This window comes from Chiloscyllium plagiosum, unplaced genomic scaffold (genome assembly GCF_037043375.1).
Source record: "Chiloscyllium plagiosum isolate Xiang-an unplaced genomic scaffold, Cpla_swu_hap1 HiC_scaffold_4, whole genome shotgun sequence".
NCBI classification, from domain to species: Eukaryota; Metazoa; Chordata; class Chondrichthyes; order Orectolobiformes; family Hemiscylliidae; genus Chiloscyllium; species Chiloscyllium plagiosum.
In genome coordinates, this window is record NW_028270142.1 from 45,166,850 (window position 1) to 45,192,789 (window position 25,940).

Sequence of the window (25,940 nt, forward strand, 5' to 3'; positions counted from 1 at the left end):
CAATTTGCTATGATACAAAGATAGGGAGCTTGGCATAGATAAATAAGGCTGAACATGGGTTTTATACATAAATTTTATTATGCCTATTTAATGGTCAATGTTTACATCACTATTGTGCAGTTTTAGGCATGTAATTACAAATAACATGTAAGCCACAAAGAAAACTGTACAGACTTATCAGGATGATGCCAAAAGATAGGAAACTAGTTATTATGAGTGATGGACAATACCAGGACTATTTCCACAATAACTAAAAAAAAACGAAAAAATGAAAACTACTTTAAGTCAAACATCTTTATAAACAGGATACGAAAATTACAATGGGATCCTGAGCTTTATCAATTGGGGCACAGAGTACAAATGCAAGGAGGTTACGCTAAACCTGTTTAAAAGGCAGTTACCCAACCTCAGCTGGAACACAGCATGCAATTTCAGACACCACATTGTAGGAAAGGTGGGAGGGCATAAGAGAAGATGCAGCAAAAGTTTCCCAAGAAACATGGGGCAAATTACAGCAGTTCATGTAGTTCTTCTAACAGAAGAAAGGGTAAAGCAAATTTGGTACAGGTGCTCAAAGTCATGATGATTTAAACAATGTAAACAGCGAGAAACTGTTTCAAGTAGGGACCAAGGAGAATTATCCTTGCAATGAATTGGCAGGGGCACCATGTGCCAAAAAGACACCTCCTGTGGTGTAACCATACTTTGGTTTTCAAGTGTATGAAGAATGGGAAGCCACTTGCACTCAGTTTCAGTAAGATTTCTGCCACTAACAGATACCTGTAACAGAAAGCTACAAGCCAGCCCAAAAACTGGGCCTTACCTCATCTAATCTGTGGAGGTGGGAAAGGAATTCTCCCTTTCGCAATATCAACAGATTTAAAGGCTACCTGCCCTACCAGCAGAGGTCTTGGTTAAATTCTACATCAAATGCTGCATAGCAGCTCAAAAACAAATTAATCTTTTTTCAAATAATGTAAGCTTAATCATAATGTGGAAATAGGATCAAGATTTCTAATTACCTGATCAAAAAGTAATCGTAACTGTCGCTCAGATTCTCCTACCCATTTACTGAGACAGTCTGCACCCTTTCGCATGAAGAAAGATACCCTTCGGTCTCCCTGGCTACATTCATTGGCCAGAGCTCGGGCAACAAGGGTTTTCCCAGTTCCAGGCGGGCCATAGAATAAGCAGCCTCTACAAATTGAAAGGTAAGCAACCTGTAAAAGTAATATTTTTGTGCCTAGTGTTTACAAAAGAAAAAATATTAAAATGTTCTGATAGATCATTTTAGCCACTGCTGCATTCCTCTAGAAGTAACTTGGATAATTGCTGATAAGGAAACAGCATGACGCAAATAGCTTTACTACAAATCAAGAGTTACAGGAATTATAACGATCACTTCTCCATTTTTATTGCATTATTTTAAGTAGATTATTAAAAATGATTGTACTTAATTAGTTACTCTCAATATCCGTACACATGCACTTGTTTCTTTTATCATAGATTCCAATCAATGTTGTGGGAGCTCTATTACAATTATAGTGAAATGGACCATCAATATTCAACTTCCTTCATTTGGCTTCAATATCAGATTTTTACATATTAGAAACAGTTTTATAAAAGGACACTGCTCACTTAAAATTACTGCTTTAAACGCCAGATTAGCTCCGGTACCACACGTGGAATATACAAAATAAGCTGCAATGGAATTACAATTTTAAATTGAGGCACAAATTCAGTGAGGCAGCAATAAGTTTGCATCTGGATCAGAATTGATAATCTGGAATCTGAGCTTCAAACACTGCAGTAGATTTGGGAGGGGGAGTTACCTGGATGTTTTGTTTCAGAAGGCAGTCACGTCTGGTAGATTAAGTGATTCAAACTCAGTTAATGATCAGGGACAACAGGGCGTGACTGTGAGCGAGGCAGGTAGGGAATTCTGAGTTCAGGATTGGAAGAGCCTCAGCTCTTGACCTTGTCACAGAGATGTCCAGACCCTTCGGTCCAACCTGACCAGATATCCCAAGCCAACCTCGTCCCACCTGCCAGCACTCGGCCCATATCCTTCCAAACCCTTCCTATTCATATACCCATTCCAAATGCCTCTTAAATGTTGCAATTGTACCAGCCTCCACCACTTCCTCTGGCAGCTCATTCCATACACATACCAGCCTCTGCGTGAAAAAGTTGCCCCTTAGATCTCTTTTATATCTTTCCCCTCTCACCCTAAACCTATGCCCTCTAGTTCTGGACTCGCCAACGCCAGGGAAAAGACTGTCTCTTTATCCTATCCATACCCCTCATAATTTTGTAAACCTCTAAGGTCACCCCTCAGGCTCTGATGCCCCAGAGAAAACAACCCCAGCCTTTCCCAATAGCTCAAATCTTCCAACCCTGGCAACATCCTAGTAAATCTTTTCTGAACCCTTTCTAGTTTCACAACCTTCCAAAAGTATCCTAACCAATGTCCTGTACAGCCGCAACATGACCTCCCAACTTCTGACTCAATACTCTGACCAATAAAGAAAATCATACCAAACGCCTTCTTCACTATCCTATCTACCTGCGACTCCACTTTCAAGGAGCTATGAACCTGCATTCCGAGGTCTCTTTGTTCAGCAACACTCCCTAGGACCTTACCATTAAGTGTATAAGTCCTGCTAAGATTTGCTTTCCCAAAAACCAGCACCTTGCATTTATTCAAGTTAAACTCCACCTGCCACTTATCTTGACCAATCTGATCAAGATCCTGTTGTAATTGGAGGTAACATTCTTCGCTGTCTACTACACCTCCAATTTTGGTGTCATCAGCAAGCTTACTAACTGTACCTCTTATGCTCGCATCCAAATCATTTATGTAAATGACAAAAACTGGAGGACCCAGCACCGATCCTTGTGGCACTCCACTGGTCACAGGCCTCAGTCTGAAAAACAACCCTCCACCACCACCCTCTGTCTTCTACCTTTCAGCCAGTTCTGTATCCAAATGGCGAGTTCTCCCTTTATTCCGTGTGACCTCGCCTTGCTAATCAGTCTCCCATGGGGAACCTTGTTGAACGCCTTACTGAAGTCCATATAGATCACATCTACCGCTCTTCTCTCATCAATCCTCTTTGTTACTACTTCAAAAATCTCCATCAAGTTTGTGAGACATGATTTCCCACGCACAAAGCCATGTTGACTATCCCTAATCAGTCCTTGCCTTTCCAAATACATGTACAGCCTGTCCCTCTGGATTCCCTCCGACAATATGCCCACCACTGACGTCAGGCTCACTGGTCTATAGTTCCCTGGCTTGTCCTTACTACTCTTCGTAAAGAGTGGCAACCTCCAGTCTTCCAGCACCTCACTGTGACTATCGATAATCCAACAAGTGTGAGATTTTTGCTCCCTGTACGAATGAGGAAAAGGGCTGTGGACAGGATGAGCCAGCTGACCAATGTGCAAAAGGCCATTCAAGAGGGGGACGCAAAAAAGACAAGTTGTTATAGGGAACTCTATAATTAGGGGGACAGATAGTATCCTTTGCGAGCCAGATCGGGAGTCCCGCACGGTGTGTTGCCTGCCCGGTGCCAGGGTACAGGACATCTCCAACCGGCTTGAAAGTATACTGGAATGGGAGGGGGAGGATCCAGTTATTGTGGTCCTCGTTAGCACTAACAACATGGGTAAGACTAGGAAGGAGGACTTATTTGGAGATTATCAAGCACTAGGAAGGAAATTGAAGAACAGGTCCGCAAGGGTCATAACCTCTGGATTACTGCCCAAGTCACATGCTAATTGGCAAAGGGATAAGAAAATTAGGGAAGTAAACACATGGCTAAGAGATTGGTGTGGGAAAGAGGGATTCAATTTCATGGGTTATTGGTATCAATTTTGGAACTGGAGGGATCCACCTGAACCAGGTCTTCTGCCAAAGGATAAGTTGGGTGGTCATGAGGACTTTAAACTTGTGAGTTGGGGCATGGGGTGGGTTAACAGAGTGTGGAGTCAAGTAGAAAGATAAGCAGCAGGTTACCATGTGTGTAGGGTTTAAGTTCAAGGCAGGCTAGAAATGAAGCAAAAAGGAATAATAACTTAGGAAATATTACTAGAGATGCTGGAAACCATGAGAATAAGAAAATTAGCATTAAGGCCCTTTATCTAAATGCTCATAGTATTCATAACAAAGCAAATTAATTAACGGCACAAATCATCATGAGTGATTATGATGCGGTAGGCATCACAGATGTGGTTGCAGGGAGTTCAGGACTGGCAGTTAAACATTCAAGGATTTACAACTTATCGAAATGACAGGGAGACAGGCAGAGGGGGCGGGGTTGCCTAGTTAGTTAAGAATGAGATTAAATCTATGTAACTGAATGACATAGGGTCAGATGACATGGAGTCTGTGAGAGTGATGTTAAGGAACTGCAAAAGGGGAAAAAAAACATAATGGGAGTTACATACATACCTCCCTGTAATGGTCAGGTCCAGGGATGCAAGATGTACCAGGAAATAGATAGGGCATGTCAGAAAGGCAAAGTCACGGTGATCATGGGGGACTTCAATATGCATGTGGACTGGTGAATAACGTTGCCGGTAGTTCCAAAGAAAGGGAATTAATGGAATGTTTACAGGATGGCTTTTTGGAACAGCTTTGACTTAGTTCTACGTAATGAGCCAGACTTTATAAAAGATCTTAAAGTAAGGGAAAACTTAGGAGGCAACAATCATAATATGGTAGCGTTCAAACTGCAGTTTGAAACAAACAGTTAAATAAAGATAATTACAGGGGCATGAGAGAGGAACTGATGAAAATCGACTGGAAGCATAGCCTCAAATGGTAAGAGTTTCTGGGTGTAACTGAGGACACAGTACAAAGGTTCATCCCAAAGAAAAAAACGATTAGCACTTGGAAATCAGAAGATTGGGAAGACTACAAAAGCAAACAGAGGATAACAAAGAGAAATAAGGAAGGAGAGGATCAAATCTGAAGGTAAGCTAGCCAGTAATATTAGAAATGATAGTAAAAGTTTCTTTCAATGCATAAGAAACAAATGAGAGGCAGAAGTAGAAATTGAGCCACTTCAAATTGATACTGGAAGGCTAGTGCTGGGAGATAAGGAAATAGTTGAAGAACTTAATAAGTACTTTGTGTCCGTATTCACAGTGAAAGACAGCAGTAATAGCTCAACAATTAAGGAGAGTCAGGGGGCAGAGTTGCGTATGGTAGTCATTACAAAAGAGAAAGTGCTAGAACAGCTAAAAAGGTCTAAAAATCGATAAATCTCCTGGCCTCGATGGGCTACATCCTAGAGTTCGGAGAGAGATGGCTGAGGAAGTAGCAGAGGCATTAGTTGTGATCTTTCAAAAATCAATGGAGTCAGGGAAAGCCCCAGATTGGAAAATCGCTGTTGTAACACCCCTTGTTCAAGAAAGGATCCAGACAAAAGATGGAAAGTTATAGGCCGATTAGCCTAACCTCGGTTGTGGGTAAAATTTTAGAATCGATCAATAAGGATGAGATTTCTAAATGCTTGGAAGTGCAGGGTCGGATTAGAACAAGTCAGCATGGATTTACTAAGGAGAGGTCGTGCCTGACAAACTTGTTAGAATTCTTTGAAGAGGTAACAAGTAGGGAAACCCAGTGGATGGTATCTATCTAGACTTCCAAAAGGCCTTTGATAAGGTGCCTCATAGAAAGCTGCTGTATAAGGGGAGGGCCCATGGTGTTTGAGGCGAACTACTGGCATGGATTGAGGATCGGCTATCTGACAGAAGGCAGAGAGTTGGAATAAAAGGTTCTTTTTTGGAATGACAGCTGGTGACAAGTAGGATCCCGCAGGGTTCAGTGTTGGGGCTGCAGCAGTTCACTTTATATATTAATGATCTGGATGAAGGGACTGGGGACATTCTGGTGAAGTTAGATGGACAGGCAGATAGTACTGAGGTGATGGGGAGGCTGCAGAAAGATTTAAACAGTTTAGAAGAGTGGTCCAGAAATTGGCTGATGAAATCAACGTGAGCAAGTGCGAGATCTTGCACTTTGGGGGAAAAAAAAAGTATAGGCATAGACTATTTTTTAAACTGAGAAAATTCATAAAGCCAAAGTACAAAGGGATCTGGGAGTGCTAGTTCAGGATTCTCTAAAGGTTGACTTACAGGTTGAGTCCATGATTAAGAAAGCAAATGTAATGTTGTCATTTATCTCAACAGGGTTGGAATATAAAAGCAGCGATGTGCATCTGAGACTTTATAAAGCTCTAGTTAGGACCCATTTAGAATACAGGAAGGACATACTGGCACTGGAGCAGAGATTCACGCAGATGATCCCTGGAATGGTAGGCCTAACATATGATGAATGGCTGAGGATCCTGGGATTGTATTCATTAGAGTTTAGATGGTTGAGGGGAGATCTAATAGAAACTTACAAGATAATGCATGGCTTAGAAAGGGTGGACGCTAGGAAATTGTTTCTGTTAGGCGGGGAGACTAGGACCCATCGGCACAGTCTTAAAATTAGAACTGATCAATTTGGAATGGAAATGAGGAGACATTTCTTCAGCCAGAGTGTAGTGGGCCTGTGGAATTCATTGCTGCGGAGCGCAGTGGAGGCCGGGATGTTGGGTGTTTTCAAGGCAGAGGTTGATAATTCCTTGCAAGATCAAGAATTTAAGGGCTACGGGAAGAGTGCAGCTAAGTGGAATTGAAACGCCCATCAGCCATGATTAAATGGCGGAGTGGACTCGTTGGGCCGAATGGCCTTGCTTCCACTTTGTCTTATGATTTTTACTTAATTCAAGAACTCTAAATAGCTTTTGCCTTTCCCTTCTTTGCCATATATGATACCCATCCCTTTTTATTGAAAGCTTATCACCTGTGTTCATGTTGTAATTTCTGATTTTTCTCACATTCACATTGTAATGAAATTCCATTCTCTTTTACTCAAGAGAACATTGGAATTAGTTCTCTTTCATTTTGATATGGTTCACTCAGATTAATTGATGTGTGATAACAACATAATAAATAAAGAGAAATGAATATATTTGCTGAAACGGACCAAAAGTGCGTTAAAAACCAGAAGGCTGTTCACCTCTCCTCACCCTGTTTTACACAGTCTGAAGACAGACAAAAGCCTTCCAAACAGCAATCCAACTTTGAAAGACTAGTTTCTATTTAGTTAGCAATTCAACATAGCAACTCCATCCAATCAGCATAATAACACTACGTGGTTAGTCTAAATTCAGCTCATCTAAATTTCTGCTTCTTGAATCTTAATTCTCACCACGCTCCATTCATTGATCACCTTTATGCTGACCTGTAATTCAACTCCAATCTGGCAAATTCTCATCCTCGTTTTCAAACCCTTCAGGGTCTCAACACTCAATGTCACTCAGCCCTAGGTCATCATGCTCCTCCAATTCTGACATCTTGAACATGTCCTTTGTCCACCCTCCCTTTGGCAGTCATGCCTTCAGCTAAATTAGCTCCAATTTCTGGAATTTCCTCAATAAACCTCTCTCCTCTTCACTACTCTGCATAAAGCATATCTCTTAACAAACTCTTGTTCATTTGTTCTAATAGTTTCTGATATTCCTCAGGGCCAAATTTAGTTTGATAACACTCCTATAAATGCACTTCAGAACCTTTTACTTGGTTATAAGTATCTTGCATTTATTGAAGCTGAATTTCCTACTCCCACTGCTTATTCCTGATGTCATTTGAATTGAAGAATATCATTCTGATTTTCCATGTGCAATACCACAGGAGAAGCTTTAATGTTGTGGTTCTGTTCGCCGAGCTGGAAGTTTTTGTTGCAAACGTTTCATCCCCTGGCTAGGCGACATCATCAGTGCTTGGGAGCCTCTTGCGAAGCGCTTCTTTGATGTTTCCTCCAGTGTTTATAGTGGTCTGTCCCTGCCGCTTCCGGTTGTCAGTTTCAGCTGTCCGCTGTAGTGGTTGGTATATTGGGTCCAGGTCGATGTGTTTGTTGATGGAGTTTGTGGATGAATGCCATGCCTCTAGGAATTCCCTGGCTGTTCTGTCTGGCTTGCCCTATGATAGTAGTGTTGTCCCAGTCGAATTCATGTTGCTTGTTGTCTGCGTGTGGGGCTACTAAGGACAGCTGGTCATGTCGTTTCGTGGCTAGTTGATGTTCATGTATGCGGATTGTTAGCTGTCTTCCTGTTTGTCCTATATAGTGTTTTGTGCAGTCCTTGCATGGTATTTTGTACACTACATTCGTCTTGCTCATGTTGGGTATCGGGTCCTTCGTTCTGGTGAGTTGTTGTCTGAGCGTGGCTGTTGGTTTGTGTGCCATTATGAGTCCTAGGGGTCGCAGTAGTCTGGCAGTCAGTTCCGAGATGCTCCTGATGTATGGTAGTGTGGCTAGTCCTTTTGATTGTGGTATGTCCTTGTTCCGTGGTCTTTCTCTTAGGCATCTGCTGATGAAGTTGCGCGGGTATCCGTTTTTGGCGAATACCTTGTATAGGTGTTCCTCTTCTTCTTTTTGCAGCCCTGGTGTACTGCAGTGTGTTGTGGCCCTTTTGAATAGTGTCCTGATGCAGCTTCGTTTGTGTGTGTTGGGTTGGTTACTTTCATAGTTTAGGACTTGGTCTGTGTGTGTGGCTTTCCTGTATACCCTTGTGGTGAATTCTCCGTCTGGTGTTCTCTGTACCATCATGTCTAGGAATGGGAGTTGGCTATCCTTTTCTTCTTCTCTCGTGAATCGGATTCCTGTGAGTGTGGCGTTGATGATCCGGTGTGTTTTTTCTATTTCCGTGTTTTTAATGATTACAAACGTGTCATCGACATATCTGACCCAGAGTTTGGGTTGAATTTGTGGTAGGACTGTTTGTTCTAACCTTTGCATAACTGCCTCTGCTATGAGTCCCGAGATTGGTGATCCCATGGGTGTTCCGTTGATTTGTTCGTATATCTGGTTGTTGAATGTGAAGTGTGTTGTGAGGCACAAGTCCAGTAGTTTAAGTATGCCGTCTTTGTTGATAGGTTCAGCGTCCTGTTTTCTGTTCTGTATGTCCAATAAGTTGGCTTTTGTTGGCTATTGTTTCTCTGGCTAGGGTTTTGTCAATCGAAGTGAACAGTGCCGTCACGTCGAATGATATCATGGTTTCTCCTTTGTCAATGTGTATATTTCTGATGATATCCAAGAATTCCTGTGTTGATTGTATAGAGTGTTTGGATCCGCTGACCAGGTGTTTCAGTTTCTGTTGTAGTTCTTTGGCCAGTTTGTATGATGGTGTCCCTGGTAGTGATACGATGGGTCTGAGTGGGATGTCTGGTTTGTGTACTTTAGGTAATCCATAGAATCTGGGGGTGTTGTTGCTTTCCGGTTTCATTCTTTGTAGGTCAGCTCTGGTTATCTGTCCGTTTTTTTGTAGATTCCTTAGTGTGTTATTTATCCTATTGGTGAGCTGTGGGGTGGGGTCAAACTCCCTCTTTTGGTAGGTGTTGGTATCTTGAAGTAGTTGTTGTGCTTTTTGGATGTAATCAGATTTATCTAGGATGACTGTCATTCTGCCTTTATCTGCTGGTAGTATGATTATGTTCTTATCGTTTCTTAGTGATTTCACTGCTTCCCTCTCCTTGGTGTTGAGGTTATGTGTTTGTCTTTTCCTTATTATCATAGGTACGACAGTTTGTCTCACTGTTTGTTGTGTCTCTTCTGTCAGTCCATTGTTCCTGAGTGTGCCTTCTAGTGCTGCAAGGAAGTCTGCTGTCTTGGCGTCCCTGTGGTTGTAGTTGAGCCCCTTGGCCAGTATTGTTCTTTCTGTGTCTGTGAGCTGTCTGTGGGAGAGGTTTTTAACCCAGGTGTGTGTTGTAGTGTCCTCTTTGTTGTGTGTTAGTTTGCTCCCAAGCACTGATGATGTCGCCTAGCCAGGGGACGAAACGTTTGCAACAAAAACTTCCAGCTCGGCGAACAGAACCACAACGAGCACCCGAGCTACAAATCTTCGCACAAACTTTGAACACTTAGAAGCTTTAGTGTGAAAAGAATGTTTTATTTAGCATGGATCCATTATATTTGATATTAATGCAAGTTTGTAAAATATGATCAATCAGCTGGAATTTGGAATTGTGAACATGATTCTATATCAAGGGAAAATCAACAACAGTTCACTATCAGCTGGATTTGCCTATTTACAACAACACTTACAAGGGACAAGTCATGTTAGTAGGTAAATAACAATGTTTCCCAAATCATTGACTACCTGTGACTATTATCAAGTGGAAGATTAGAAAGTAATGCAGTTTAGCACAGCAAGACCAAGTATAAAATTAAAAAATCGAAAATAATTTGTACCTTTCTTGTTCAACATAGCAACTCCCAAATTTCAACTAACCATCTCAGTCCATATAAAACAGCATTAAAGACAGTGGGAGAGTAAACTGATATTTATGTACCTTGGAGGTTGAATTTTAAATCTCTCAAATACTTCAGGATAAAGCAATGGAAAAACCACCATCTCCTTCAGCGCAGCAATATGGCTTGAAAGTCCTCCCACACTACTGAAATGTACCTAAGAATATATAACAGAAACAAATACTACTTTTACTGGTAACAGTTGTCCTAAATGTGCTTTCTTCCCACACTTTGGTCAACGAGAAGAAACTGATTGACCTTATCCAAAACGTTCTTAGACATCTCCCAATTCATGCTTTAAAATTCAAAGCATAGCATACCAGCCTTCATGTGCTCAAGATGGTGTTCACAAAACTGCTATTTAATCAGTTTCTAATGTACATAGTTGCCCATTTTACACACTGGGCATTTAATTGATAATTGCAACTCAATTTGTTAGCACTCCATGACACTGGAAAACAGTATGGTCAGCATGGAATATTTTCCCAATTCATCTCTAAAGATTTTAATGTCTATAGCATTACAGTGGTGAGCTTTCATTGTAGATAAATCGGCAACAATCTGACTATTAACCATATAGAATCTTACAGTACAGGAGGCCACCATTTAGTCTAGCTTGTACTAGCCCTTGTGCTCTCCAAACACACCATTCTTTATTGTCAATATATGCATGACAAAGAACTGCAGATGTTAGAAATTAGAAACAAAAAACAGAAATTGCTGGGAAAAAATATGAGCTGAGAGGAAACTGCAAAAAGTCTCAGCAAAAAAGATACACAACTAAAAGCCCGTTGTGTTCCTAGTACTTCAATGGAAATAAAGTGGCCAAAAAACAATGGATGAATACAAATTCCGATACATACACATCATTTAATCTGACAACAGTTGGTGACTAACTTGCTAAATTTGTGTGTAAGAAATGGAGTGATGGAAAGACTTAAGGAACTAATGAAACTTTTCTTCACTTACAGAAGTGTCAATTTGCATTGGATCCACATCTGCCAGGCTAGCACCGATTTTCATTCGATCTTTGCGAATTCCTTTCAAATCATCTTTCCTAACATTTAGTGGAAGACATCTGGAAGTAAAAAACAATTTTAAACAGGGGGGTGGTTGACAGAAAGTGTGCCTTCCCATGCTTGCACACGTAACTGTAAACAGTTACATTAGAGGGATAATCTTAGAAGGAAAAAACACTAACCACATTGCATTGTGTACCACTTCATCTTAGGCAACTTACTGTACCGCCAGGAAGTGACAGTCGTTTAGCAGTATTCCACAAAAACAGCCAGCAAAATTCAAACTTCTGGAAACCACTGGGAAATAGTTTTTTCTCCATTTTAACCGTGCTAATTCAGAAGTCAAAACTGTTGTCTAATTTCACAAAGTTTTTAAATCAAACCTTTCTCATCTATGATGCAAAAACAGAGAATTTCACCATCCTTCAAATACCATCACTGAATGTCCCACTGATAACATCCTGAGTTACTCCTGACCTGAAAATGAACTAGACTCACTGTAAAACTGGTTTAGAAGCCTCTGAATCTTGCATTAACTCACTCCCCCACTCCCCAAAGCCTATCCATTATCTACAAGGCACAAGTCAGGACTATGATGGGATACGCCCTACTTGCCTGGAATAATGCAGCTCCAACAATACACAAGAAGCTTAACACTATCCAGGACAAAGCAGCTGACTTGACTGAGTCCACATGTACACTCAGTCCCTCCACTACCAACATTCAATAGGAGCAAATGACCATTTATCAAGGCCCCAAACTAATGACCATCTAGGACAAGGAAAACAGACACATAGGAACACACACCACTTGCAAGTTCCCCTCCATTCACCATTCTGACTTGGAAATACTTTATCATCGCAGAGTCAAATTCTTAGGTCTCCTTCCCAAACAGTATTGTGGATCTGTAACAAACGGTTGGCAGCAGATAAATACAGCTGTTCACACCTAAATCTCAAGGACAACAGAGGACTGGCAATAGATCGTGGCCCAAGTAATGATTTCCTCATTCTGTGAATGAAAGCAAAACAAAAAAAAAGTAGAAACAGCTGGAAATATTCAAGCTGGACAGCATTGTGGAGACAGCAATAGAGTTACACAGCGGGCTTACACTTGTGTCAGATCTGAAGAATATGTTCAATTATGCTGCCTGTCTTGCTTAAAACTTCAGATTTACAACATTCATAACAATTTGCTTTTCATAAAGCATAAATGCTCTTTTCTTCAAGAAAAATAAGCATTGTGGATTGCCCTGACTTTGACAACGCTATAAAATGACCGAAGCCTCAAGTTCTCAAGTACTTAAAAGAATGAAATGATAAATCCAAAATGGATGAAGTGGATACAATTTTCAGTTCTACGGTTTCCATTTTGAGAGCAAAGGCAAATGTAGCAGCATTGTAATTGTACCGGTGATAAACAAACATTATGAACAGATGGACTCAGCAAGTCAGTAAGCCAATGTTTCATTTTCCACAGAAATCAGAAGTGGAGGGACTGGCGATTCTTACAGCAGATTTGAAATTTAAGACTTGTGCCATTCTGGACTTGGAGAACAGCAATGACTTATGTATACTATAGCTGGTGTGGTATTCAGAAGAATAAATTGCAGGATGGCATGTCTTAGAGGGCAGCCATTTGAGAGACCTTCAGATTACCAAATGATTTTAGCTAGGGAATAAGAATGGGTCACCGTGTGCATCAAGGGAGGTAAGGATTCTGGAATTGTCCAACACCCACAGGGTCTTAAAATGCAATGAGTACAGCAAGAGGTGGCAAAGGAAGGTTAATTCAAATCAACACTATGGCAAAAGATGCTATGCAAAAGATAGAACGGCTGGAAGAAGCTGTAAAAGATATTTGTGGAAGACTGTATAGAAGTACTGAAGTCAATAGAAAACAGAAAAGAGGAGGGGAGGAGGAGAGAAGAGAATCAAGCAGAATAAAAAACAAGCTTCCCACTCGCTATTATCAATTTTACATTACCAACCAAAACATACTTGACCCATACTTTTGGTTGCATTGAAAAGGAAAAGCTTGTAAATATGCATGAGGGTAACGAATAAAGAACAAATAAAAAGTCAATATATAAGCCCATTACTTTTCAAGCTTAATATCCAGTTCTAAAAGATCACCTTGCCCAACACTGCCACAGATGCCGGGAGACTTGTGCAATTCTATTTCAGATCTGAAACAGAAAGAAATGGATAAAAGGTTTTCCCTGATGCTCGTGGAATAAAGACTTTTTCCACAGGACCACTGGAGACATTTTCCATATTTTGCTTCAGGTAATGATGGGGCAAAGACTGCCGAAAGACATCAAAGACAGATAATCTAACAAAGCACTGCTCCAGGAGATACTTTTCAATTGTCAATCAGCAATTATTCTGATTTAACAAAGCCACACAAGCTAAGGCGGCTTCAATAGAATGAGATGAAATTAAGAGTACAAATCCAAAAGACTGCAACTTTGAAGACTAATGTGGAAGTAACAAGAGGACGATTTAAACTACAAGCTAATGGAGCAGAACACCGCCATTCAGTCCATCCAATCCACTTAAGTATAATATATTCAGTCCTGCAATGTCCTACCTTCTCCTCAGATCCCTGCAGATTGTTCCTTTTCAAAACAACCCCTAATTCCATCTTGCATGTCTTAATTGAACCTGCCTCTACCACACCCTCAGACAGTGCATTCCAGACCTAACCATTCGTCTTGTTTTGTTTTTGCATGTTTTAATAATTTCTCTACGTCTGGATTCTCTTGGTATTTGGAAGAATGGAAAGAGTAATCCAAGATGGATGAAGAATATAGTAAAGCCATGGCAAGGTCCTACATGGGAGGCTGATAGTGATGGTAAAAGCACATGGGATTCAAGGTATCTAAACAAGTTAGATCCAAAATTGGCTTTCTGGTTGGAATCAGAGGGTGGTAGCAGAAAGCTGTTTGTGTGACTGGAAGCCAATGCATAGTGACATACCCCAGGGAGCAGTTTTGGGTCCCTTATTATTTATGATATATAAAGGCTATGTAGAAGAAAATATGGGGAATGATAAGCAATTAATTGGCCTGGTGGTTTACATTGTGGAAGGAGGCCTTAAGTTACAAGAGGATACAGATGGATTGTTCAGATGGGCAGATCAGTGGCAGAAGGAATTTGACTATGATCAGTGTGATAAAATGCACTTTTGAAGAAGCAACAAGACAAAGGAGCACTCAGTGAATAGCAGGACACAAGGAAGCTCAGAGGAAGTGGGACCTTGGGGTCTTTATCCACAATCCCTGAAGGTGGATATTACGGTAGTTAAGGTCGCATACAGGACACTTGCATTTAACAGTCATAGCATAGATTATTAGCACCATATTGCAGCTACACTAAACTTTGATTACACAACAGCTGAAGTACTGTATGCAGTTCTGGTCACCGCACTATAGCAAGAATGTGACTGCATTGGAGGAGTGCAGAGGTGATTTACCAGGATGTTACTGGAGATAGAGCAATTTAGCTACGAAGAGAGGCTGCATAAAGCTCAAGTTGTTTTCTAAAGAGCAGAGAAAGCTGAATGGGGACCTAATTGAGGTGTACAAGATTATGACAGGCAAAGACATGGTAGATAGAAAGTAGCTACTTCCCTTAGCTGAAGGGTAAATAACAAGACCACATAATTTCAAAAGGTGAAAGCAGGAGGTTGAGGTGTTATGAATCCAGGACAGCAGGAAAAGCAGGACAGGTTTTAAAAGTTGCCATTTTGAGAACAAAGGCAAATGGGTTTAATAACTTACTGAACATCCTAGACATTACAGGTGGTAAGCAAACACTATGAATAAATGGACAGAACATAAGACAATATGCAAATGTTTTCTTTTCAACAGAAATTTTAAATGGAGGGATTGGTGACTCTTAGGAATTGTTTGGAATCTAAGCCATATGCCATTCTGATTTACACTTTCATGAATGGAAAGATTTTCTTCTTAATTATTCTGTCCAGACTTCTCATGATTATGAATACTTCAATCAGGCCTCCTCTCCAAGAGAAACAAGCCGAAACTTCTCTTAATTATCTTCATAACTGAAATTCCTCATCCTTGGAACAATTCTTGCATACCTTCCAAAGCTCAGAACGGAATACAACAGTTCAGATGTGGCCTAAATAGTGTTGTACAAGTTCAATGCAACTACCTTTCTCTTGGTCTGTGTCACTGTTAATAAAGCCAAGGTACTGTATGTGTCATCAACTGCTGTCTCAACATACCACCTTTAATAACTTGAGCACATATATATCCAGTTCTCATTGAGGCACATTTCTGAAGGGATGATGATCAATGTCCTCCCTACTAAAAAGGTAATGCCACACATTTGCACCTCACCTGCCAGCTATCAACCACTGCAAATTGTCTATGTCCTTTTTGGGTTTTACACTATCCTTTGCACAGTTCACAATGCTTCCACATTTCATTTTGTCCTCAAATATAGAAATCATGCTCTGTACACCAAGGTCTTGATCATCACAAAAAGCAAGGGTGGATGGAACTCGACTCTAAATTTTTCCCAGGCTGAAAACATCTATTAAACATTTAGGTGCTTTCTGGCACTCCGTCAATATCCGTGCCTACAAGAAAAAAAATATCGGACTTCCAAATCATTAAGCAATTCAATCCACTTGCAAAAGGCATTGAAATTGTCTGGCACTCCTCCAAATGGATTTTGTACAGTTCACTGTCACAGGTCATTTGAACATGTGATGTACCAAGTTTCTGACACGTTTTGGGACCAATGAATCTTGGTTTGTCTACATGAAAAGGATGCTATATTGTCATTGTTATCTTAGAAATACAACAATTGCTTTGGACCAAAAACTTTTAAAGTATCCCATAGGAAATACATATTGTTTGAAGTTTACAGCAATGTAAAAAGATCTACATCGTGTTTTATAAAGTCTCCAGAAGATATTAAAATAATTCACAAATGATTATATTGAATTTCAGTGACACATTTGCAAAGGTCAGTCACATCTGGATTCAACAGGAGTCAGATGCTAAGATTCTAATGTCATGGCCCATGGAAGACAAACATGAAAAAACAAAGCCCATACAGCTTAATGCTCCAATGTGAGTGGAGTGAAGAAGTTTTAGCTTTTCATTCAGATAAATATGTGTCATACTTAATAAAATTGTATTGACAGCAACTTTGAAGGAATGGAAAAAGGATAGTGTTTCTCTATTAACCCAAAACTTCAAAGCATTTTAGTTCATTCAAAAGTTTTGAATTTTCTGTAAAGATTTCCTTTTGCTTCTCAACAAGGCATAAGTGAGTTTTTCTATGAGCTACGTAGTACTTATGAAACATTCTCTAATTTTTGTATATTTTTATCATTCCTCAAAGTAATACCTCAGAGCTATTTTTTCCTTGTTGAAATTCTTATTTGTCCTTTGATCCGAACACCTCCCTTCATTTATCTTCCTGTGCCAACTTGAGCCATTGCAAGTGTACTTGTTTCTCACCATTAATACAGAAACTCACCCTATGCAAAAACCGTTCACAACAAATTCTGTTAAGTGATGCAGAATTACGAGCAAATTCATGGCGTCAACTACTGCCAACTAAACCTCCACAGACAAAACTCACCAGCAACAATTAGCCTCTTAGAATTCCAATGTATCCTTCAGTTACACAAAAAAAACAAATCTTTTTAAAACTATTAACTTCATTGTATATCAACATTACTTCAACCCACTAGCCACTTTTACATTTTTCAAGTGATTGCCAGCAGTAACAGGAATGATTTATATTCAAACACAAAGTGCTACAGTTATGATGATGCAAGGTTTTTTAAAATAAGAATCAAATGACATCATAAAATGAAATCTTTTAGTTCTAACTACATTTAAATATCAACCCAAAAAGGTTACAACTAAAAAATGAAATTTCACACATGTTCTAATTAAAACCACATATGGATTGGTAGTGGTAAATCTACCCACATTTTCATTGGCAAAATTATAATCACAATGACACTGACCCTCATTATGGTTTGCACTTCAATATATTACAAGCTGATAATTTGTCAACAAGTGCCAAGTGAACAAGCTGTTAGCAAAATAAAGTTTTTATCCCAAACTTATTCCAAATCATCTTTCTTCTGGCTCCACACTCAACTAACAATATGTTTGGAAAGACTGTATTTTATAAAATATCCAATTTACTGCTCTAAGAATTAAAGCAAAAGAAAAATTACTGACTTTGGAACAAAACAACTGTCCATTTTACATGTCTCTATTCCTAAAATGCACAACATACCTCAGAAGTGTTTGGTTCCTTGCTTTGTTCCTTCTTCTCTCAAAACACTCTTCCTCATCAGAGGAAGAGGAAGAGGAGGTGGTAGAATCACTGCTGTGTATTGCCTGTCTTCGCCTTAAATAACAAAAAAAAAGTGTGTACGCAGACTAAAATTTTTCATGCACAGCTGTTATATTCTTAAAAAAAACCTGTATATCTTTGAACTTCTTGTCTACACCAACTAGTACAAGACCACGTGCAAGGGTAGCACTTCAGAGATTCTCAGTCAGCTCTTTAGATTTTTTAAGATTAAAATCATATTGATCCCAATATTCATTGTTTGTTTCGTCATATGGTAGAGCTGCACAATTTACAAAACAGAAATGCAAAGTCATATAGTCTTAATATACCACATTATATACTTTATTGGCAAGGTTATTCATTCAGGATCAAGCAGAGGACAAACAAAGTAATTATCTGCATTAAAAGGTGGCTTGAATCCTATTACTAGAACAGGCTGTTACCCAAAGACGAAAGTATTACATTGCAGATTTTAATTCCATTACAAACCTGTTCATTTTTCTCTTGCAGTAAGGACTTCGCGAGCCAGAAGTACCAAAACGAAATCTTTGCCTTACAGGAGAAGCTGGACCACGATAAAATATTGTGCATTTTCTTTTAGGCTCTAGTACAAAAAAAAAAGTGAAACAATTGAATTCTAGTATGTACACACTAAAGACTGAAGATTTTCCCAAACACTTATGTATAAGACAGATTGACATTACCTACCAGTTGGCAATTTCTATGCATACAGCCAAAAGATAATTATTTACAGGATTTCACTGCTTTTATTTAAACAGAAAGATGTAATGCAGAATAAATATATCAATCTTTCAAAAACAAGATCTAGCTGCACTGCTGTCAAGAAAAAAAAAAGTACAAAAAGGTGATTTAATACTATGTACTTTTACAATCATTGGAGTCATAATGAGAAAGCTATCGAAAAGAAGGACTTTTTATTCTCAATAGGTTCACTGTTAGTCTTACACCACTCATAGGACTACAGTGACGGTTGTGTAATGTGTATACAGATGTTTTTTTTGTATATGCATCAGAGTTGTTTAAACAATCTAATATAAAATCTATTTTATGATGTTCAGATCTATGACAGTAAAAACAGGCTTAATAACAAAAGTACAAACTGTAAACATTCTGAAAATGCCAGCACAATAAAGCCATTCCAGCCCCTTCATCTGCAAAGTATGATGATGATGATGGCAAAAAGCTTATGGGCACCTAATTATTTCATTTGGAGGATGAGTAATGTCATTATTGTTGAAAGGTAAATTCCAGCAGCCTTCTGTAGATTGCATCAAGGAAGCACAAGAAGCCAAAAAGACTACTATGAAAAGAAAAATATTAAAATACTGTCTGTGAGAGAAGACAAAATAAAAGACAAAAAAAGCATATCTTCACCTGGAGCTTGGCATTGCACAACAGCCTTCCTCTGACGCAAATAGTAGCGCTTTGGCGCGTCTTCCTCATCTTCTCTATCTTCAGTCTCCTCCTCTTCAGATAATTCTATTGCAACAGGTTTAGAAATTAATTATTTGTTAATTCAACATGTACTGTGAGGAAAGACAGACCACATATTAATTATTCAATATCTCAGTTCATGATTTGGTTGACTCTCATAAGGCTTGTAACATCAAAAGATGGAAAAATACAATATCATGTTCCTAATGAGGATTGTCTGAAAGAAAACGCATACAAAAAATTCAGCCATTTAAGGATAGATTGTCCCCCTCCCACCAAAGTTAATTGCTCAAAATATCATGCAAATCATAGTACAGGTAAAACTAAAGTTAGAAAAGATGGGAAAAGTGATTAATGAAGGATGCTTTGTCAAATGACTTTTATTCTCTTATTTGTGTTAAATTTGATTGCACCTGGTCACTGCAATATACTTCAAATATTGATTTTAAAATGTATTTATTTTTACATTTAAGCCTGCCAGGAAAGGTAAATCTACATTATTGTTCGCAATAATTAATTCAAGAAGGTACTAGAGAAATTAACAGGACTGAAAATTGATAAATTCCCTGGACATGACAGTCCACATCTGTGTTGAACGAAATGGTTGGAGAGATAGTGTTTGGGTTGATGATCATCTTCCACAATTCTATAGATCCTGCAATGTTTCTCCAGATTGGAAGATAGCATATGTAACCCCACTATTTAAAGAAAGAAAATGGGAAACAACAGACCCATTAGCCCAACATCACTACTAAAGGAAATGCTAATATGTTATAAAAGACATGACAACTAGATACTGGAAAAACAATACGATAGGATGGTGTCAATATGGATTTATGAAATGGAAATCGTATTTCACAGAACATTGTCAAATTTATCTTTGTATAATTAAAATATAAACAATATACTGCAGATATTAGAAATCTGAAGTAGAAACAGAAAGTGCTGGAGAAACTCAATAGGTTTGGCAGCATTTGTGAAGAGAGAAACCACTGATTCTGTTTTTCTCTCCACAAATGCTGGAAGACTAGTTGAGTTTCTCCAACATTTTCTATTTTGTATAACGAAACCTGTGAACACCTACCTCCACTCCCATCCTCATGACCTTCTGTTGTTTCTTCATCTATTGTCTGAACGGTCCTCTTTTTCACATGTGAATACATATCCAGATTTTCCTTCAAAGCAAAAAAGACAGTATCAGATTCAAACCTTGAAAATATTTTACCCTTTGATAAGATAGTCTCGGTCTTCAGCTCAATGGTTTATTTTTGTAAGAGTAACTGAGTTTGGAAAATAAAAATCAATGTATGAAGCACTGTCAAAATTAAACAAAACTCATTCCATAGAGTACAACTGAGCTTCCAACGTTAAAAAAACCCCTCAATACAGCCAAGGCCACAAAAGGTGGTCCAGATCAACTCTAGCATGTTTGTCAGTATACATGGGTATTTAAACCAGCATGTACCTGATTCAATACCAAGACAGGTAGAAAAGTATATTATGGAGACGTCATAAGGAAGGTAGGGATACAGACAGGTTGAGTAACAGGGCAGATGAAGTTTTCATCTGAGGACTGTCAGATTACAGAGGAGGATGTGCTGGATGTCTTGAAACGGGTAAAGGTGGATAAATCCCCAGGTGTACCGGAGAATGCTGTGGGAAGCTAGAGAAGTGATTGCTGGGCTTCTTGCTGAGATACTTGTATCATCGATAGTCACAGGTGAGGTGCCGGAAGACTGGAGGTTGGCAAACGTGGTGCCACTGTTTAAGAAGGGCGGTAAGGACAAGCCAGGGAACTATAAACCAGTGAGTCTGACTTCAGTGGTGGGCAAGTTGTTGGAGGGAATCCTGAGGGACAGGATGTACATGTATTTGGAAAGGCAAGGACTGATTCGGGATAGTCAACATGGCTTTGTGCGTGGGAAATCATGTCTCACAAACTTGATTGAGTTTTTTGAAGTAGTAACAAAGAGGATCGATGAGGGCAGAGCAGTAGATGCGATCTATACGGACTTCAGCAAGGCGTTCGACAAGGTTCCCCATGGGAACCTTGATTAGCAAGGTTAGATCTCACGGAATACAGGGAGAATGAGCCATTTGGATGCAGAACTGGATCAAAGAAAGAAGACAGAGAGTGGTGGTGGAGGGTTGTTTTTCAGATTGGAGGCCTGTGACGAGTGGAGTACCACAAGGATCAATGCTGGGTCCTCTACTTTTTGTCATTTACATAAATGATTGGATGCGAGCATAAGGGGTACACAGTTAGTAAGCTTGCAGATGACACCAAAACTGGAGGTGTAGTAGACAGCAAGGAGGGTTGCCTCGGTTTACAACAGGTTCTTGACCAGATAGGCCAATGAGCTGAGGAGTAGCAGATGGAGTTTAATTCAGATAAATACAAGGTGCTGCATTTTGGGAAAGCAAATCTTAGCAGGACTTATACACTTAATGGTAAGGTCCTAGGGAGCGTTGCTGAACAAAGAGACCTTGGAGTGCAGGTTCATAGCTACTTGAAAGTGGAGTCACAAGTAGATAGGATAGTGAAGAAGGCGTTTGGTATGCTTTCTTTTATTGGTCAGAGTATTGAGTACAAGAGTCGGGAGGTCATGTTGCGGCTGTACAGGACATTGGTTAGGCCACTGTTGGAACATTGCGTGCAATTCTGGTCTCCTTCCTATCGGAAGGATGTTGTGAAACTTGAAAGGGTTCAGAAAAGATTTACAAGGATGTTGCCAGGGTTGGAGGATTTGAGCTATAAAGGAAGAGGCTGAACAGGCTGGGGTTGTTTTCCCTGGAGCGTCAGAGGCTGAGGGGTGACCTTATAGAGGTTTACAAAGTTTTTTGCGAAGATTTGTAGCTCGGGTGCTCGTTGTTGTGGTTCTGTTCGCCGAGCTGGAAGTTTTTGTTGCAAACGTTTCGTCCTCTGGCTAGGCGACATCATCAGTGCTTGGGAGCCTCCTGCGAAGCTCTTCTTTGATGTTTCCTCCGGTGTTTATAGTGGTCTGTCCCTGCTTCCGGTTGTCAGTTTCAGCTGTCCGCTGCAGTGGTTGGTATATTGGGTCCAGGTCAATGTGTTTGTTGATGGAGTTTGTGGATGAATGCATGCCTCTAGGAATTCCCTGGCTGTTCTCTGTCTGGCTTGCCCTATGATAGTAGTGTTGTCCCAGTCGAATTCATGTTGCTTGTTGTCTGCGTGTGTGGCTACTAAGGATAGCTGGTCGTGTCGTTTCGTGGCTAGTTGATGTTCATGTATGCGGATTGTTAGCTGTCAAAGAAGCGCTTCGCAGGAGGCTCCCAAGCACTGATGATGTCGCCTAGCCAGGGGACGAAACGTTTGCAACAAAAACTTCCAGCTCGGCGAACAGAACCACAACAGGTTTACAAAATTATGAGGGGCATGGATAGAGTAAATAGTCTTTTCCCTGGGGTCGGGAAAAGAGGGCATAGGTTTAGGGTGAGAGGGGAAAGACATAAAAGAGACCTAAGGGGCAACTTTTTCACGTAGAGGGTGGTACGTGTATGACATGTGCTGCCAGAGGAAGTGGTGGAGGCTGGTACAATTGCAACATTTAAGAGGCATTTGGATGGATATATGAATAGGATTGGTTTGGAGGGATATGGGCCGGGTGCTGACAGATGGGGCTAGATTGGGTTGGGATATCTGGTCGACATGGACGGGTTGGACCAAAGGGTCTGTTTCTATGCTGTACATCTCTATGACTCTAAGTGTGCATTTTGGCAGGAAGAACAAAAAAGCACAGAGCATTACTTAAACAGAGAATGGCTGCATAACATCGTTGCACAGAGAGATTTAGGTATCCTGCTACATGAAAAACAAAAAGCATTAGTATGCAGGTACTGTATGTAAATTAAGATTATTGACAAGGAGAGTTGCAGTTTTGGTCTCCTTATTTAGTTTTATTTAAGTACATGAGACTCGGGTCAGAGGTTTACTAGATTGATATCCAGAACAAGATGGTTGTCTTAGGAAGAAATGTTTTGTAGGCTGGCTTGTTTCCATTAGAGTTTAGAAACGTGAGGGGTGACTTGATTGAAGTGTCAAAGATCTTGAATATTCTTTACAAGATGGGCATAAAATGATCATTTTAGAACAAAGGGAAAACAAATTATCCTTTCAGGACAGTAATGAGTAGAATGTTTTTCCTCTCAGGAGGGCTATGCAACTTTAGAACACTGCCTCAGAAGTCAGAGTCATTATCTATGTATGTATGGAAAATAGTTAAAGTCTTGTTAGGCAGGAGAATCAAGGTTTTTTTTTGGAGTGTGGGGTATCAAAGGTAGATGGGAATGTAAAATTTGAAAAACCAACCAGCATGAGCGTATAGATCAGTGGAGCAGGCTGCAGAAGCCTAATTTTGCTCCTATTCCACGCCCATATGTTCCAAGTTTTTGTATGTGTCATTCAGTTGGTTCCCTTTCCCCCCTAAATAACTATCATGTCCAATTTATCAATACATCAATCAGGCAAAAGTTCAAAAGTTTGAGAGAAGATTTGTAGCTCGGGTGCTCATTGTTGTGGTTCTGTTCGCTGAGCTGGGAATTTGTGTTGCAGACGTTTCATCCCCTGTCTAGGTGACATCCTCAGTGCTTGAGAGCCTCCTGTGAAGCACTTCTGTGATCTTTCCTCCGGCATTTATAGTGGTTTGTCTCTGCCGCTTCCGATTGTCAGTTCCAGCTGTCCGTTGCAGTGGTCGGTATAGTGGGTCCAGGTCGATGAGCTTATTGACTGAATCTGTGGATGAGTGCCATGCCTCTAGGAATTCCCTGGCTGTTCTGTTTGGCTTGTCCTATAATAGTGGTGTTGTCCCAATCGAACCCATGTTGCCTGTCATCTTAGTGTGTGGCTACTAAGGATAGCTGGTCGTGTCGTTTCGTGGCTATATGGTGTTCATGGATGCAGATCATTAGCTGTCTTCCTGTGAAGAGCTTCATAGGAGGCTCCCAAGCACTGAAGATGTCACCTAGACAGGGGACGAAACGTCTGCAACACAAATTCCCAGCTCAGCGAACAGAACCACAACAGGCAAAAGTTCAATCTGGTCTCATTCAGACAGTTACAAGTTACATTTCAAATACTTAAATACAGGCTTACTTCATCATCTTCTGTATCATTAAGGTCTCTTAAATCCTTTAATTCTCTCATTCTTTGACGACGCAGTTTCTTCATATCATCCATTTTCTGTAAAACAGCTTCAGCAGTACTGTCCAATAAACGTTTCCAGGTTAGATTCCAGTAATGCGTTAGAGACATTAATTATTGAATCATGACCCTTTCCCTCATACTTACTTTGTTATTAATTTATCAAAGAGTACAGATTGGTTTAGTGTACTGTAGCGATTTCTTCGAAGTCTACAACTACGGCGCACTTCTGTGTCAGCACCTTCACACACTCTGTCATCAACTTCCATTTCAACTCTGTTACTACGACGTGATCCTGCACACGCAGGTGCATTCACTAGAGAGGACATGACCATTATGTTACAAAGGAAAATATGACTACACAACTTAATGTCACACTTTGCTTCCCTGGTTGATTCAAGATGGTTTTGCAACATACATATAGTATCGATAGCATAGCAACTGGTCATTTTGTCAGTCAAGCTGATGTTTCACCCAAACACTATTCTTAACCATTAAAGGAGGTTTCTCACAAATTCCCAGTTCATGGCCCCTCAATCTGGTCTCACCCAACAAATGGAAAATCTTTCTTATTGTACCCCATCACATTTTTTTCATAATCTGAAAGACTTCTACCAAGCCTCTTACCTGTCTAGTACAGAATAATAACCAACAAACAATAAGCAAATTGACTCCCAGTTGAACTGCTAACCTTGCATCCTCTCTCAAAAAGATGCTGTGATATTGGTCTCCTCTTCAGTTTCTACCACTCATATCCTCAATCACATTTCGTGATCTCTAATTTTGCTATTTCAATTGTTTCTGACTGACCTCCTATCCATGAATTTAAACAAGCTCACCTCATACAAAATTCTGTTGCCCAAATCCCAACCCAGAACAAGTTCCTTTCATTCATTTGCCTACATTGTTTGCTCGTCCACCAAAAGTAGACATTTAAAATTGAGTGTTCAAATCGCTCTATGATCATGGCTTGGCGCACTTGAAATATTTTCCAACCTTCTGCCAAATATGGTCCTCCTACACTCACCCCCATCTCATTTTGTGCTAGCAACAGCAGTTACCTAGGCTGCAAATGTTGGAAATTCCTCTATTTGCCTCACTTCTCCATTGAGGACATTCAGTGCTTTGAACAAGATATTAGTCATCCGAACCTATCTGCTTCATCGGCTTACTGTCAAACATGGTCTGATTACACTGCTGTGAAATGGCTTTGGAATATTTCCTATGTTATAGACATTTAATAAATGCACACTGCTGGTGTTCTTTATGATCCAGAATTGACCCCAATTATTCAACAGTATCACTCAGTGTCTTTAGGATAATAGATAGAATTTAATTGACAAAACAGTTGGCAGCAAGCCCAAACCCAATTACTAAATTTTCAGCATTATTTGTGCACAGTACACGTTTCACACAAAGATTTCATTCTCCTAATAAGTTTTATTTTAGCAATGATCCCAGCAGAGTTAAAATACCTCCACCTGAGCAACACATTAGTGAAAGAAAATGATTTTAAAAATTGATGTACCTTCTTTGTCATTATTTTTGTTGACGTGCTGTCTAACAGATTGCCTGCA

At 39.9% G+C, this 25,940-nt stretch overlaps 1 protein-coding gene across 4 annotated transcripts in view; it reads right to left on the bottom strand.

Annotated features, from left to right (window-relative positions):
• Window positions 1-25,940, bottom strand: part of atad2 (ATPase family AAA domain containing 2) — a 93,468-nt gene that overhangs the window by 55,768 nt on the left and 11,760 nt on the right. For all 4 annotated transcript variants that reach the window (XM_087986212.1, XM_087986213.1, XM_087986211.1 and 1 more), the window contains exons 3-12: window positions 25,892-25,935; window positions 24,511-24,679; window positions 24,316-24,424; window positions 20,287-20,377; window positions 19,143-19,247; window positions 18,237-18,351; window positions 17,688-17,801; window positions 11,339-11,447; window positions 10,411-10,526; window positions 1,023-1,197 (exon numbers count right to left, since the gene is read on the bottom strand). In XM_087986212.1, coding sequence (XP_087842338.1) covers window positions 1,023-1,197; window positions 10,411-10,526; window positions 11,339-11,447; window positions 17,688-17,801; window positions 18,237-18,351; window positions 19,143-19,247; window positions 20,287-20,377; window positions 24,316-24,424; window positions 24,511-24,679; window positions 25,892-25,935 — 1,147 coding nt within the window. The remainder of the gene's footprint in view (window positions 1-1,022; window positions 1,198-10,410; window positions 10,527-11,338; window positions 11,448-17,687; window positions 17,802-18,236; window positions 18,352-19,142; window positions 19,248-20,286; window positions 20,378-24,315; window positions 24,425-24,510; window positions 24,680-25,891; window positions 25,936-25,940) is intronic.